Raw genomic sequence first — 18,052 nt, 5'->3', positions numbered from 1 at the left:
GTTAAAAAAAAAAAAAAGTAGCTGTGATCATTATTTCTTTTTCTAAGTTTCATTTGTTCAACAGAATAAATGACATAAGCAAAAAAAACTATTAGAGTTATTAGAACATGGCACATTATTTCTTCAGGAGAAGGATTGCAGTGAATAATTTAAAAGCATGTGATTCAGAAGGCACACTGATTTGAGTTTAATAGTGAAATCAACCTTGGAGAAGAGACACACCATCATATTTTATAAATTTTTTATGAACCAAATAATTAACTCCCTATTCTTGTATTATAATAATATTAAGATAATCCTCCATTAAAGTCCTGCTCCAACACATGATCCTGGCATGGAGGGCCTGTGTTAGTACAGAAAGCTAATAAGTAACAGTAGAACCTAAACCTGGCAATACACTAGCGTCTGTTGTCAGAAGTTTGATTTAGCTAAATTAGGAGAGGTTCATCACCTGATGGCTGGCTATCATGTAATGAATTTTTATTTGGGCCACAATACATTATAAAGGCTATCTACTGAGGCATGATTAATTTGCATCAGTAGAGACCCCATCCAGGAAGTTGAAAATCTTTTGCAGTATGACTACAGCATTCTCTACTTAACTCGAGTATGGAGATGATAAAAGGTTTTCAAAAGCTATACAGCAGCATAGTTAACATTCTGGTAGGTCTCATCAAGCTACAAAAGCTCTGTGGGTCATGCAACAGATTGTCATGTTAGAACCAGCTTAGTTAAGTTCAGAGACACATAACAAAAAAGATTGTCACCTGGTAATGAAGTTGGTAATATGGGCAACTCATGAAACTATCGAGTAAGACACTGTTAGGGAGCAACTATCCACAAAGATAAAATTAACGATCTTTAGAACTACTAAAGTAATAAGTTATACTTCCACGACATTTTTCTGTCACAGTGCTTTTATATTCATAATTTCATTTGATCTTCACAACAGCTTTGTGAAGCAGTTAGTATATTTGATAAATGAAGAATCTGAGCCTTGACAGATTACAGGATCATGGATTTAGAGCTGAAACGGACTGAAGAGGGCATCTAGTCCAACCCGTAACTGAGCCCTAGATATGAAGTGCCTTGCCCAAGGTTCATATAGCAAGTCAGGCTTTGAACAAAAGTTCACTAAATCTGTGTTTCCCCCCCACCCCATTATACCAAGATGACTCAGGTTCATATATTACAGAGGTGAATACAAATGACATTTTTCTCTGTTACTGAGAAGGAATAGAAAGAATTCTTTTTTTTTCTTTTGAATGCTGATCTTTTAATAGAACAGAAGAATTTTTGAGTTAGAAGGGACTTTGAATATTTGCTTAAGTTCACATACAATGATTAACTGGAGAGGGAAGCCTGAATTCCAAGTAGTTTAACTGTAAGACAGTGAGGTTCTTTACCTGGAGTCTCAGAACTTAAAAAAATACATTGATAACTATATTTCAATATAATTGGTTTACTTTGTAATCTTAAGTATTTTATTTTATGCATTTGAAAACATTATTCTGAAATGAGGTCCTTAGGCTTCCCTAGACTGTGAAAGGGGTGTATGATACAAAAAAGGTTAAAAATATCTGTTCTAAGCCTAGTGACCTCACAACTATATCATTCTACATTAAAACTGAAAAGAATTGGAGATTTTATAATTACCTTTTGGTATTTTAATGACTCCTTAAATAAAGACAATGAACTTACGATTATGATTAGCAATTAGATCAACAGTCATGCTAAACTCTTAGAAGCTTTTATATATACATGTAAGATGTGAACTTACCACAAAAATTTATCCTACATATTTGTAATCATAATTACAACTGAGTTAATATTAAAACTATATTTAAGAAAATATTAGATCATGAGAAAACTTCTATATATTATTTTAAAACCCATAAAAACAAAACAGGCCACTAAACCCACACAAGTACTTCTGGTTGCTTTGATCTTTAAGAAGAACACCTATCTGTGTCCAGGTCTCAATATATCCTTTAAATCTAAAATAAATATGGCTACTGTGCAACTCTAGGCAAAAACAACACAACTATTAGATATTATAAATGGTTACACAGAAGTTCTGAAGATCATGATGTATAAAAAAGTATCTGTGAAGAATTAAAATTATATAATTTGGGTTCAAGAGCATATAAATATCAACTACTACAAGAATATTATAAAATTTAAGATTCTAATTCTTCCACAAAAAAATCACCCTCCTGTGCCTTATTTATTACAGCATGGAAGTTATCTTGGGTTTTAAAAAAACTATGTCAGTGGACTATAAACTCTGGCAAATTCTACCAAGTTAGAAAGGCTCTGCATCCGTCATTTGGGGACTGGCCTTACTAAGTGCAGAGATGTTCCCCACCAGGATGGCCACCAGATGATGAGCTTTTCAGGTCACTTCTATAAATTATCACTTCAAGCATGAGTGTGTACTGGTTTAGAGCATATTCAGGTTAATGCGATCATAGCATAACATCTGTACTAGAAAACTGAGGGGTACAACTCAGCCAAGGTTAGAAGAGACAAATATTTGTAAATATCACTTTGACATTGAAAACTGTGAAATTTAAAAGGCTGATGGAGGAGGCAGTAATGTCTAACGGGAATGGTAGACCGAACTGCTGAGTGTTTGAGATAGCCATCTAGTCTGGGTACATAAAGGTTTCTTTGGGAATTATGGGAACGAAACTATTTTAATAGCATGCTCAAGACCTTATCTTGAGAGATTTTTGAGGCTTATAAGAAACTTCTAATGCCTTAGGCTTTACAGAAAGAGGCCAGACTTATACAAGTATCGTCAGTTAAATTCTAAAAAATTATCTTAAGGTTTAAAGACATGACCCTATGAAAACAGTTCAAAAAGTCCAAATCTTTTTTGTAAACTGACAGAACATTTTCTGTTTTACCAAATAGGTGCACATTAAATAAAAGCACAACCCATTTTCAAAGTTTTCTGGTGAACTGGCCAGCAGAGGGGGCTGTAATGCCAATTTCTTAATATGTGAACTTACCATGCAACATTAAAAAAAAAACAAAACCAAAAACCAAGAAACAAAATCACCATCCTTTTATTCTTCACTCATCATTTTGTGAAGAGGTTAAGAAGGCAACATAATGCAGCCCAACAGATTTGGAGAAAGAGACTATTTGGGTTCCAACAGCTATGGGGCACTCAGCAAGACATTAAGCTTTAAAATCTCTGTTTCCTTATTTGTAAAATGTAAAAACACAAGGCTGTTGAGAGGAAACTTTTTTTTTTTAAGAATAAAAGTGGTAAAACAAATAAGTTGTTTTTAATATCCTTTTAATACTACTATTTTCCTCTGAAGATTGGTTACTTCAAGGCAATGATTTACCAAGCTAGGAATGCTTCAAATGAAGCCCTGATAATAGACATGTGTCTGTCACTTGAGGAACAGTCCAGAGAAGTTGGTATCACGTAGTATCAACTGGCATACTGGCCACAAGACAATACATTCACTAAGAGCATCCACTAAGATTTCAAGGGCTTGCAATTTGCATCAATGAAAGAACTATCTACACCAATGAAATTATAGATCCCTGAAAAATCAAAGTATTTTTGCTGTTATATAATATAACCAAGAATTTTATGATAAGCTGAAGGGACCAACTATAGGCAAGAACCAATTGTTGACTATGAACTATGAATAGTATTTATAAAATATGAATAGTATTTATAAAAATAGCAGCTAACATTTATGTTTTTTAACACAAAGAGCTATTTATGTTTAATAACCCTCTGAGTGTAATTATTTCCATTTTACAAATGAGGAAACTGAGGCTCAGAAAGGAGAAACGAGTTGCCCAAGATTACAGAGCTAGGACCCCACTGTTGGCTTTATGACTATTAGTCTAGTGCTTCTTTTACTTCCTGGAGTAAAAATGTTTGCCCTGGAAGGTATATTGACTAAAAAGGAGATAAAGTCATTACTACCCCCAATGAAGGGCACAACCTTCAGACAAAACCCACATTTCTCTTTCTCCAGTTTGTTCAGATAGTGTTATTTATAATTTATTTATAATTAGGACCCATGATTTCATTAGTGAGGGCAATTCCCTTGTATAGGAACTCCCTCCATGGATGAAGAATGGCAATTCATCTTTAATTTATAGTATTGGAAAGTTGCTAGGGGGCACTGAGAGGTTAAGTAATTTGTCCAGGAACACACAAGTGAGGTTTGGTCCTTTAGACAGTAGGTCACATTGCCTCTCTGCTTTAATCAGCAAACTCGATTTCAGTTGTAAGAGGCAGTTTATGCTATAGCAAGTCAAACAAATACACAAATCTGCTGTCTTAGCTTCCACGTATTTCAGGATACAAGTCAACTATATATTGTTTAATCTGGCTTAAAAAGATAATGGTACCAAATAGATAATTTTTGTTCCAGGGAAGAATGTTCTGTGATTATTTTCCTTTGATACTTTCAGTTAGATAAATCTTTAAATTGTACCTTTTAAAAGTAGCCCAAAACACTCCCTTGAAATAAAAAAACAATTCTAACAAAACAGACATTTATTTCATAGAACTCATTTATATGACTAAACATTTTGTTTGTTTTACTACCAAACATTGATCATATTAATATAGACTCATAGCAAATGAATGAAAGGATATTCTCTACCTAAAGTAACCTTTACCATCATCTTCTTTTATTTCTAAAGACACGGAGAAGGTGAAGATGTCACTGTCAGGAGTCTGAGGTGCAGCAGTGGCAGAAAGCGGGGTCTGTTTGGCAGAACGGCGGAAGGCAGTGGCAAAACTGTAGAGAATTCGACTTACCTGAAGTCACAAAGAACCAGAGAGGTTAGGGTGGAAGCTTCTAAAGAAACTAGCAAATACATTTCTACAATGGGAAGGCTATTGTTTCTTTCTCCTACAAAGTGAGGGAAAAGAGTCTGGGACCTATGATTGCTGGCACATAGCATGCTAATGAGGCACTTCACATTTTCTCTGGGCATTTACAATTGTTTCTCCTTTCTCTGGTAACACCCATTTTTAAAGTTTTCAAATGAGATTAAAATCTTATCCAGAAAGGGCATTTAAGAAGAGAGAGGCAGTCGGAAAAATCTGAATTACAGAATGTGGAAAAGTTCAAGTTGAAAGTAATTTTGTAAGGTCTCTAGTCCCGGAGCTTCAACATCATAATAATAATAACCCTTTGAAAGCTGTGGCCAGCGAGATCTCAGGGAGTCATCTGACAGATTCTTAGGGAAAACCCCCCCCAACAAAAAACTTATCTAATTAGGTAGCACACAAAGACTGATGGACTATTAGGACCAAACCAGCCACCTGCTATGATAATTGTGGAACTGACTGTTGCTGGGTATCACGTGAATAGACTTCTATCAATTAGGAATTGTAACAGAAGTAGAAAATAATTATAAAATTAAATCAAAGGATTAGGGATGGAAGGGTCTTTAGAGAGTCTCTAATTCCACTTCCTTACAGAGCACTAGAGGGTCTTCTGGGACTCAACTAGAGAGGTTCTAAAACTCCAAATCCAGTGTCCCAGGACACAAGAATTCCCATGGGCCTCCCTCCATACTATTTCTAATGATGCAGTTCACTAATGAAAAAATTCGGGATACCCTGCTCTAGCCTGACACCCTTCATTTTACAGATGAGGCAAATGAAGCACAGAAGAGTTAAAATTACTGACGATCATACAGCTAGTAAATGGTAGAGCAAAGAACTAGTATTACCTAACTTTCATTCCATTGTTCGTTCTACTATCCCCATCTTATATTAACATAAAGCAGAACACCTGCATCAGTCAGCCAAATGTCAAAACTGGCATTCATAATCAAAGCAGGCTGTGTCACTTGAGGCCACCAGGTGACATAATGGATAGAATGCTAGACTTGGAGTAAGAAAAGCCAAAGTGTGAATCCTTCCTCAGACATTTACTAGCTGTGTGATTTTGGGCAAGTCACTAAATTTCACTCAGCCTTAGTTTCTTCATTCATAAAATGGAGATAATACCTCAGAAGATTACCGTAAAAGTATGAGATAAAGTGCTTAGCAAACCTGAAACTGCTATGTAAATGTTATTATCACTTAGTATTAACACTGTTATTACTATAAAATACTACCTCTTGTCTCCACTGAAGATTCAGTATAACTGATTACATTGCCAGCATTCTAGCCAAATCCTTTCTATGTATACCTTTTCTTGGTTTAGGAAAATTTTTGTTCCTTTGATCAGCTCAAGGTATGAGAAACTTTTAGTTTTAATATTTCTATCCATGAACAGAAACATATAATAGGAATAACATTCAACACTAACTAGCTTCAGAAATATTAAGAAATGCCATAAAGAGGAATTTCTAACAACTTACATAGTAAAAACTCAATTAGCCAGAATGTTCCATTAATTGTACTTTTACAGGGTTGGAAACCCTTTTAGTTACGTGTTAAATATGTATTTCAATAAAACTAAATTGTTGAATTAAATGGAAAACCTTTTCCTTAATGCTTGCTGGATAACTTGCAAAATTCTGCCACAACATTCTTCTGCTTCGGTAGAATTCAATAAACATACATTTCTTGAGGGCAAAGATTAAGTCCCCTGCCTTTCACATCCTTACTGCCTGCCATAGCACATGAACGTATGTGCTTAATAAATGTTTGTGGTTGAACAGTGTAGTGCAGGGGAAGGGTATTGGGAGTTAGAAGACCTGGGTTCAAAAATCAGCTCTGCTACTTACTGCTTATGTGGTGATGGGCAAGTCACATGGTATCTTCATTTGTAAAAAGAGAGGCTTGGACTAGATGATCTTTAAAAGTCATCCAATTCTAAATCTGTGTACACAGGATGTTCCTTTGATGACCCTGAAGGTCGTCATTCTGAACACCAGTTACTCATTACATAGTAGAGGCAGGGGATTCGCCTGATTTCATTGACATGGGATTCTTGGAGGAGTCAACCAATGCAGATCAGTACCTTCTCTGCAACTTGTGGTTTTAGAGTTACCCAGAGAGCTGAGAGGCGAAGTGACTTGTCCATCACCTAAGCAGTAAGTAGCAGACCTGGGATCTGAACTCAGATCTTCCTGGTTCTGAAGTCGGCTTGGTTTCTGCTATGCCAAGCTGCCTCTCTCAATGTAGAGTACTGCTGATAAAATAACCACCTTAAACTTGTACAGGTGGTAAACTATCTGGTGATAGCACTGAATCAATCAAAATATGATTATTTAGCATATATATGGGGTTTTTACATTATCACATTTGATTCTCTTTGCAAATTTATAAGACTAGCAAGTATCTTTATCCTTATATTTTAAAAATGATTGTGAGCTTCTTGAGGGTAGGGACTGGCTCATTTTTTTTGGCTTTTGTATTCTCCAGTGCCTAGCACATATTATTATTCACTTAATAAATACTTTATTAAGGAGGAAAGTGAGAATCAGAAAGACTAAGAGTAAATGACTTACTCAAAGTCAAGTAGCTACCAAGTGGTAGAGCAGACATGTTAGAACCTGGGGTTTCAGAGTCCAAGGTTCTTTATATACTGCACTACACTGTAGAAAGTGATGAATCATCATATATTGTTAGAGCTAGGAACTGGGGCAGCTAGGTGGCACAGTGGATAGAGCACTGGCCCTGGAGTCAGGAGGACCTGAGTTCAAATCCGGTCTCAGACCAGACACTTTACACTAGCTGTGCGTCTCTGGCCAAGTCACCTAACCCCAACTGCCATGCCAAAAAAAAAACAAAAAAAAAAAACAAATAGAGCTAGGAACTATCTGCAGAAAAATGCATTTTAGAACATACAGTGTGGAATGTTGGATGTGAAAGGTCCTTCCCTAGACTGTGCAATGACACAACATAGGACATTAGAGGAGGAGAAGACCCTCAGACATAGCCTGTTAGAACCAGAAAGTGCTACAGAGATCACTTTGTCCAACTTCTTCATTCTGCATATGTGGAGACTTGTGATCTGGGCAGAGAGGAATCAGTAACAAACCCAGGATGGACCTAGATAGTTGTTTTAAAAAAATAACTCTGACATGACCTTGTTTTCATGTACTTGACTTTTCTCTCCTAAAAGCTTAGTTAGAAAAGAAAAATAAAAGCCAGGTAATTGGGAAGTAGGGTGTGTGTGTTGGAGTTTGGTTAATCATAACTTCACTCTATCTTTTTCTAGTCTTAACAGACAGTAGTAATCAGTGAGCACAAGCTCAAATCACAGTTCATTTGAATATAAGCGAGAATTTTATTATTTCTAGAAATTCTGGAAGGTCATCTAAAATTCCTCAGAGAAAAGCCTTTCAGTTGCAGAGGCAGCTGTCTTAGAGACTTACAGCTTCTTGTATCTCACACCGGAAGACGTGTATTCTGAAGAGTTCGGCATTGTAGTGACTTTCAGTGAAAGCAAAGCAGTCGCTTTCTGGAGTGCCATCATGCCCTCTAACACAGAAGAGGATTTTATAGATGGGGTAGTTTGCAATCTCTGTATTCGTTTGAGGATCCAAAAGTCTGTTTTATGACATAAAAAAATTAGAGGAAAAGATCAGAATGTTTAAAAAAATTCTATAATTTTATTGTGTGTGTATGAATTTCAAGATACATTTCAAACAATCAATATCATATGACCTGCTGTATTACCACCATATTTATTTTTAGTCTCTCTACATAAAAGCCGTATGTGGACTCCTGAAGGTACTGTTAATAGGGAGACAGCATAGTGTGATGTAGTTTTAGACTCGAAGTCAAGAGACCTTGGTTTGAATATTTTTATGATATTTACTAGCTATGTGATCCTAGACAGGTTACTTACACTGAAAAATTACTACAGAAATTGATTTTTTTAAATATTCTAAACAAATTGTGATTTTACTCCCTGCACATACTTCTCATTACTCTTCTAGTAGACAATTAAGAGAGTTCAGCTGTGTCAAAAAAAAAAAATATACCCCTTGGTAATATCAACAAAAATTTATTAAGTGCCTACTCTGTGCCAGGTGCTGGGGAAATAAGAAATAATGATAATAATAATAATAATAATAATAATGATAGCTAACATTTATACAGTGCTTTAAGGTTTGTTAAGTGCTTTACAAATATATTATTTTGTCTTCATAGCATCCCTGGAAGGCAGGTGCTATTATTATTCCCATTTTACAAATGAAGTAACTGAGGCAGACAGAGGTTAAGTATCTTGCCCAGGATAATATGGCTATTAGGTATCCGAGGTAGAATTTGAAACCAAATCTTTTTGACTCTAAGTCCAGTGCTCTGTGCTACGTGGCTGCCTATATGAAAAACATGAAAAAAAAAAATCCTGTTCTAAAGTTTATATTTTGAGAAGGCAAGTACATACATAAGTATATACAGAATAAATATAAAACAAACAGAAGGCAACTATAGAGAGGGGAGATATGAGTAGTTGGGAATGAGGAAAGGTTTTGTGTAGAAGGTGGTATTCAAGCTTCCTCTTGAAGAAAATGACAGATTCTATGATTCAGGGGTGAGGAAGCCTATTTCAGGTATCAGGGATGGCAAGTGCAAAGTCACAGAAAATAAGATGGAGTGCTATGTGTGAGAGGTAGTGAGGTGGCCAGTTTGACTAGACCCATATAGCATGTGGGAAGGAGAAAAATGTATAATGAGGCTGGAAATGTAGGTTGGGGTCAGGTTGCAAAGGATTTTCAAACAAACTGTAAAATTTGTATTGGATCCTAGAAGCAATAGGGAGTCACTGGAATTTAATGAATAGAAGAGTAGCACTGTCAGAAGAATGCTTAAGGCACTTTGCCTTTTAAGCTATGTGGAAAAGGTAATAGAATGGGAAAAGACTTGAGGCAGAGTGGCTTGTGTGAGGAAAGAGAAGGGGTTATTGAGAGATGGTGTGACAGTTGAAATGACATTGTCAGTCAGCGACAGAATCCATATCACACCCTCTAATTGTGGGTGCTCCCCAAGGTTCTGTCCTAGCTTCTCTTCTTTCTCTACATTATCTCTTGGTAATCTCAACAGCTCCCAGGGGTGTTCAAATGACTCTCAAATCCCTATCTCTAGCCCTGGGTTTTGCCCGAAACTTTCAGTTCCACACCAACAAATGACAACTGGATATTTCAAACTGGATGTCTCAGAGACATCTTAAAGTCAGTATGTCTAAAATTGAACTTATTCTCTTAACTGATAAATCTTTTCCTGTTCCAAACTTCAATATTTCTGTCAAAGACACTTCCATCCTTTTAGTGTCTCAGATTTATAATCTTGCTATTATTTTTAACTCCTTATTCTCCCTCATTTCACATACACAATCTGCTACCAAATCTTGTCATTTCTATCTTCACAATCTCTCTCACTTCTGACCCTTTTCTTTAAACGCAGCTACCACACCTTAAGTTCAGGTCATCACCTTTCACCTAGATTATTGCAAAAGCCTCCTAATTGGTCTCCCTGACTCATGTGTCTTATTCTTCCAATCCATCCTTCACATTGTTGCCAATATAATTTTCTTTTAAGTGAATATCTGACAGTGACTACTCTACTGAATCAATTCCATTGGCTTCCTATTATTGCTTCGAGGATCAAATATATTTCCTCGGTTCAGCTTTTAAAGCCTTATACAACCCTGGCCCCAACCTATCTTTCCAGACTCATTTTGACATTTCTCAGCCTCCAGTACTTGGCTTTCTCTCTGTTCCTCTCCCACAACCCTCTGATGTGGTTTAGGGGTTCAAGGGTCCTGGGATCCCAAAATCACAACATGCAGGTCCTGCCTGAAAGAATTCGACCCAAGCCAGTTCTTTCAGCCAAAGACATGGTTTATTAGAACATCCATCATATTGGGCAGACTTTTAAGGAGTCTGAACATTAGTAAGCTATTGGCTAGATTATAAGAATCTGACCATTGGCTAGATTTTAAGAATCTCAGCAACGGCTAGATTATATGAATCTCAGCATCTTAATGGAGACAAGATGGACCTTATATACAGAAAGGCTATGGGAGGGATCTAGGAGTGGCCAAGTAGTCTATGAGGTAATAGAATTCCAGGAACCTGGACCACGTGGCCAAGAGAGAATGGAGAAACGGCCTAGGGCCATAGGGAGGTCCACAATGAAAGGCCAGTTGATGGGATTATGGCCTCAGGGGAATGCCAGAGATTTGGCCATGTGGGGAAGTCCAGGGTTTTTCCTTCCAGGGGCCCAGATCCCAACCCCATCACCTCCATTTCCTATCTCTGAGCCTTTGTCCTGGCTGGAATGCACTTCTTCCTCACATCTGCTTCAGAAATTCCCTTGTTCTTCCCTTAGGAGGCAGCTCAAGGGCCACCTTCATGTCAAAAACCTTTCTTGATCTCCTTAACTCCCTCCCAATCTACACTGTATTTATTTAGTCTATTCTGAGAAGGTTACTAGTGGCTTTACCAGACTACCATGACACATGTCCATGACATTAAAAAAAGGTTAAAAATCCCAGAGCTTTGCTATGAAGCACCAGGGTAGGATTTCATTGTAAATTATTATAAAATAAAAATAACACCTTTCATGTATGTAATTTAAAACTTATAAATGTCATAACTGTCAATAAAAAAAGCAAAGAAAATGCTTCTGTTCTGTGACACCTTCCATATCTGCCTGTAGTGATACTGTCTCTGGCTTTGCATTCATTTTCCCTTTTTTCCTTACATTGTTGTAGTCAAAGTGTATATAGCTCTGGTTCTATTGATTTTGTTTTGCATCATTTCAATTAAGCCTTTTCATATTTTTATGTTTCATATCATTTTTTACAGTATAAAAATTATATCATACATATAAACCATTGTTCATTCAGTAATTCCCTAGTAGATTCCATCCTTACGACCTTTAAACATGTCCAAGTCTTCCCCTAGCCTTAAAAATCTTCAATAGATCCTACCATTCCCTCAAACTAGCATCCTGTATCTCTAACTTCTTTCTCAACCAAACTCATGGAAAAAAGCTGTCCACATTCACTGCCTCTGCTTCTTCTCCTCTTCCTAACTCCTCAACTTTTTGCATTCTAGCTTCTGACCTCATCACTCAATTGAAACTGCTCTTTCTTATGTTATCAACAATTTCTTAATGGACATATCTGACGGCCTTTTAAAAAGTCTTATTCTTTCCTGACCTACCTACTGCATTTAACACTATCGACCAGAATCTCCTCCTAGATCCTTTTCTCCTCTGGGATTTCTTGACACTCATCTCCCAGTTCACTACTCGCCTGTCTGATCAATCACTGCTCAGTCTTCTTTTCTGGCTCACTACCCACAATCACACCTCCTAACTATAGGTGTTCCCCTCAGTTCAGTCCTAGGCTTGATTCTTTTATTCCCTTTTCCTTTTACATTCTTTCTCTTGTTAATCTCATCAGCTCCTATAGGTTCAGTTATTTTCTCTATTTCTCTCACTCAGAGATCTATCTATCTAACCTGTTGCTCCCCTTAGCACTAATCTCATGAGCATTGTCAACTGCTTATTTGACATTTTTAAATGGATGTCCTGAAGACATCTTAAATTTGACAGATCCAAAACAGTTCATTATATTTGCCCCAAAATGTACCCCTCTTCAAAACTCTCTTCTTTTTGTAGCACAACTATTCCATTTTTCCAGGTTAATAACCGTGGCTTCATCCTCAAATTATAATTCTTCCTCACTCAAAATATGCAATCAGTAGTCAAATCTTGCCATTTCTACCTCTACAGCATCTGTTACATTCATTCTCTCTATTCACCCTGTTACCATCTTAGTTTAGGTCTTCATCACTTCTCACCTAGATTATTGCAACAACCTCCTAACTGGTCTCCCTGCCTCAAGTTTCTTCCCACTTCCGTCCATCCTTCACACTGCTGCCAAAACTATTTTCTTTAATGGTTGATCTATGTCATTCCCTTACTCAATAAACTTCAATGGCTCTGTACTGCCTCTAGGATCAAATAAAATTTCTGTTTAGCTTTTAAAGCTCTTCACAAACTTGCTCCAACCTATTTTTTAACTTTCATTATACCCCTTCTCCTGCATTCTACAATCTAGCCAAAATGTCTGGTACATAGTAGGCACTTAATAAATGCTCATTGCATTCTTTGTTGAATTGTTTCTCATATGGCACTCCATATCACATTTCTGTGCCCTTTATACTGGCTGTTCCCTATATTTGGCAAGTACCTTTTCTTTACCTCTACCTCACAGAATCTCTTCTTTCAAGATGCAACTCAAGCACCACATTCTACATGAAGCCTTTCAAGATTCTCCACAACTTCTAGTGCTCTCCCTCTCAACCTATGTTTCATTTAACTATTTTGTACTTATTCTCTTTATGTTTATAATTGTTTTTGCTGTCTTCCTGCGTTAGAAGAATGTAAGCTCCTTCTGAGTAGGAATTGTTTCATTTCTTTGTATTTGTATCCCTAATTCCTAGTAGAATGTCTAGCATATAGGTGCATTTTAAGTTTTTGTCAATTGATTTAAAGTATGTTACTTTAAAAAATCTATTTTTGTGAGGTTTTCCTTTATGCATTTTGTTCCAGGATGATTGGGTAAACATAACTTTAAAAATATTACATTCTCAATTTGTACAGAGCCTTTTAGCATAATATAAAACCCTAGTATATCTCTTTTTAATGCTTTCTGGGTTGAATTAAATACTACCAGTATCCACTGATACCATTCCGACATGCAAATTTTAAATCACCTTTCCATTTTTAATCTATTTACCCTTTGCTGGGTTAACTATTTCCTATAAGTGATACACTGTTGAATTCTGATGTGAGCCACTCTGCAATTCTTTCCTTTTATTGGGCCATTTAGTCCACTTACATTTAATATTATAGCTAATGGTTTTTTTTTTCTCTAGTCCTTTTTACGAAAGGGAAAACATACTTTCTTAATCTCATAATTTTATTAATTCAAATCTAACAGAATTATCTTAAATAAGGTTCTTTTCTTTTACAATAATAGGTTACTTTAACGTGGACTTCCTCACTATCCAAGATAAGCTCTTCCTTCTAGGATGACTGTATCTCCTTTTTCTTTCAATTTCTGAGTCTTTCCTCTTTCTACTTCCTCTGAAAACTTTAGCAATTTATCTAATATTTGAAAGTTCTCATATTTGTTAGCAATATCCTGATGCTTCTCTATAGCAACATGAGAACGTATAAGCTCCAACTTAAAAAGCACACATGATTCTATTAAGCCCATAACTGGATATGTTTTATTGATAATCAGTGAACAAAGCAGAATCCTGTGAGAGATGGTAAAGTCAAAATCTTTATTTATGTTCAGTGTTCATAACTACCACATAAAGCTATGTGTTTAAAATTTTTTTTTACAAAAAAAAAACTAATTCTCTGAAAACATCTCTGTTAGATTCAAGGCAGACAGCTGGGGTTTAGGTAATATGGTGTTGCCTTACGAATTAGGTGTGTTCAGGGGCAGAGTTAAGATGGTGGATTAAGACGTAGCAATTTCGCCCCAGCTCTTTCACAATCTCTTCCACAAAGACCTCAAAAGTGCAGCAAACCAAATTCTGACTGGGAAAGCCAAGGACAGGTTAGTGAAACAGAAATCTGAGGGCACTGGTAGAGGCTGGTCAGGAGCAGCCCAATGCCAGGGATGGTAAAGGGATTATACACTGGGACAGAAAGAGATACTATTGGACCTCTCTACCAGTACTAGGATCAGGAAGAGGTGCCACCTGGCAACTTTGTTGCCTATTACGTAGTCCTGGATTACAATTCTAGGACAGAGAGAACAGTTGTGATTGTGAGGGAGCAAGGGCCTATTTGTGCAGCAAGGAACAAGTTCTGGAAATATAGTTGAGGAAATAGGGAGTGGAGAGGGGTGAGGGGAGAAAGGGGGGAGAAGGGTAAGTTTTAACCTTTAGTCCCACATATAAGCTTGAAGTAGAATAAACCAGGGCAGGAGACCAAAACTAAGGGAGAGCAAGCAGTTTAGTCACTCTGAATCTATAGAACATCCCAGTGGGCTAACTGTGACTGAGTGTAACAGCAGTCTATGAAAACTCAAAAAACACACAAGCCAAAAGACCTAAACTGTTCAGGAATTTGCGAAGTGCAGACCAGGAGGTAAATAGACCTCTTTCTGAATCATACTGTCTCAGAAGAACCAAAAACTTACAGGTCCACAGACTAAATTGTGAAAGCAGTACATGGATATATAAGACAAAGTCAGGCCAGACATCCCCCTGCCAACAGTGAGCAGAGCCCCACACCAATATAAAGTCCAAAGTCAATAAGTAAGGCTGGAAAAATGAGCAAACGAAAAAGGAACCTGACCATAAAAAGCTACTATAGTTTCAGGGAAGCTCAAGACATAAGACAGAAGAAGACAATCACTTGAAAATACCTACAAACAAAGCCTCAAAGGAAAAATGCAGATTGAATACAAGTCCAACAAGAATTCCTAGAAGAATGAAAGAGATTTTTAAAAAGAGCAGAAATAAAAAAGATTTTAAAAATCAAATAAGAATGGTAGGAGATAAACTGGGGAAAGAAATGAGAGATATGTAAGAAAATTATGAAATGAGAATTAACAGCTTGGTAAAAGAGATGCCAAAAAACACTGAAGAAAATAATTTCTTAAAAATCAGAATTGGCCAAATGGTAAAAGAGGCATAAAACCTCAATGAAAAAAATCACTACTTAAGAATTAGAATTGGCCAAGTAGAAGCTAATGACTGAGACATCAATGAATCAACAATATTAATGAAACAAAGTTTAAAAAACTGAAGAAAAAATAGGAAAAATGTGAAATATCTCTTAGGGAAAATAAACTAAATTGGAAAACAGATCAGGGGGAGATAATTTTAAGAATTACTTGACTACCTGAAAGTCATGAACAAAAAAGAGCCTAGACGTCATATTTCAAGGAATTATAAAGGAAAACTGCCCAGATAAATTAGAATCAGAGGGCAAAGTAGAAAATGAAAGAATCCACTGGACACCTCTTGAAAGAAAAACCAAAATGAAAACTCCCAGGAATATTACAGCCAAAATTCAGAACTCCTAAGGTCAAAGAGAAAATACTGCCAACAGCCAGAAAGAAATAATATACTGAGAAGTCACATTCAGGATCATACAAGACTCAGCAGCTACTACAAAAAAGGAAGGTGGGCTTAGAATATGATATTCCAGAAGGCAAAGGAGCTAGGATTACAACCAAGAATAACCTATGCAGCAAAACTAAGTATAATCCTACAGGGGGAGAAAATGGATATTTAATGAAATGGATGACTTTTAAGCATTCCTGATGAAAAGACTAGGGTAGAATATAAAAATTTAAATTCAAACATAAGACACAAGAAACACAGAAAGGTAAATATGAGTGAGAAATCATGAAGGCCTAAACAAGATTAAACTGTATACATTCCTACGTAGAAAGATAACTGCTCAGAAGTTTTTCAACACTAGGGCTGTTAGAGGGAATCTACTTAGAAAAAGGGCATAGGTGTTATTCTATTATATTGGGATGATATCAGAAGAAGAAAGGAAGGGTGAGAAGGAGGGATGCACTGGGAAAGGGGGTAAAGGAAAAGAATAATGGGGAAAATTATCTCATAAATAGGGCATGCAAGAATTTATGCAACAGAAGGGGAAAGAGTTTATGCAGGGGGGAACAGTCAACACTTTAACTTCACTCTTACTTGAACTAGTTCAGGGAAGGAAGAATATATATATATAGTTGGGTATGGAAATTCATTTTTCTCAATAGGGAAATAGAAGGGAAATGGGTTAACAGAAAGGTGGTGGTGACAGTTATAAGGGAGAATAGATTAAAGGAGGCAGTGGTCAGAAGCAAAACAGCCTCTTGAGGAGGGGACAAAGTATAAAACAATAGTATGGAGGGAAATATACAGTTAACAATCATTAATGTAAATGCGAAAGGATGAATCAACCATAAAATGGAAAAGGATAGTAGAATGGATTAGAAACCAGAATCCAATAATATATTGTTTACAAGAAACACATACACACAGTTAAAATAATGGGTTAGAGCAGAATCTATTACACTTCATCCGAAATAAAAAAGGCAGGCACAGTAATCATGACCTCAGACAAAGAAAAAGCAAAAATAGACTTAATTAAAAGAGAAAATCAGGGAAACTACATTTTACTAAAAGGTACCATACACAACAAATTAATATCAATACTGAACATATATGCACTAAATGGAATAGCATCCAAATTCTTGAAGGAAAAGTAAAATGAGTTACAAGAGGAAACAGACAGCAAAACCATATTAGTGGGGAACCTTAACTTATTCCCCTGAGACTTGGATCTAACCAAAAATAAACAAGGAAGAAGTTAAGGAGATGAACAGAATTTGAGAAAAGTTTGACAGGACAACCCTCTGGAGAACACAATGTGAACAGAAAGAAGTACACCTATTCTCAGCTATGTGTAGCACCTTCATAAAAACTGAAGACATATTAGGACATAAAAGCTTCATAAACAAATGCAGAAAAGCAGAAATACTAAATGCATCTTTTTCATATGATAACACAATAACAATTATACTCAACAAAGGAATTCTGAAATATAAAATTAAAATTAATTGGAAAAGAAATATCCTAATCCTAAAGAATGAGTGGATCAAAGAACAAATCATAGGAACAAACAATGATTTCACTAAATATAATGACAACAATGAAACAACATACCAAAATTTGTAGGACGCAGCCAAAGCAGTACTTAGAAGAAAATTTATATCTTTTAATGCTTATTACATCAATAAAAGAGTGAAAGAGCAGATTGATGCATTGGATATGCAAATAAAGAAACTAGAAAAATAACAAATTAATAGCCCTCCAATTAGATGCCAAAATGGGGAAAAAAACAATAAAACAGATAAACCATTGGCTAATTCTATTAAAAAAAGAAAACCAAGTTACAAGTATCAAAAAAAAAGGAATTAAGTGTGTTCAATATGTATAAAGATTTGATTCATCTTGATTGATGTTTAATAATTACTAATATTAACATTACTTTATAGGGTACTTGTAAATAAAATGCTTTATAAATATGAAAATACTA

General features: G+C 36.0%; 1 protein-coding gene across 3 annotated transcripts in view; it reads right to left on the bottom strand.

The window, feature by feature from the left end:
• LOC114047174 (rab GTPase-activating protein 1) overlaps positions 1-18,052 on the bottom strand; it is a 218,109-nt gene that overhangs the window by 139,693 nt on the left and 60,364 nt on the right. For all 3 annotated transcript variants that reach the window (XM_027867964.1, XM_027867966.1, XM_027867965.1), the window contains exons 5-6: positions 8,332-8,506; positions 4,650-4,807 (exon numbers count right to left, since the gene is read on the bottom strand). In XM_027867964.1, the coding sequence (XP_027723765.1) occupies positions 4,650-4,807; positions 8,332-8,506 (333 nt within the window). The remainder of the gene's footprint in view (positions 1-4,649; positions 4,808-8,331; positions 8,507-18,052) is intronic.

Source organism: Vombatus ursinus, unplaced genomic scaffold, assembly GCF_900497805.2.
Source record: "Vombatus ursinus unplaced genomic scaffold, bare-nosed wombat genome assembly UNPS02014786.1, whole genome shotgun sequence".
Lineage (NCBI taxonomy): Eukaryota > Metazoa > Chordata > Mammalia > Diprotodontia > Vombatidae > Vombatus > Vombatus ursinus.
Note: the sequence above shows the minus strand (reverse complement) of the source record. Positions and strands in the feature narration are given on the sequence as shown.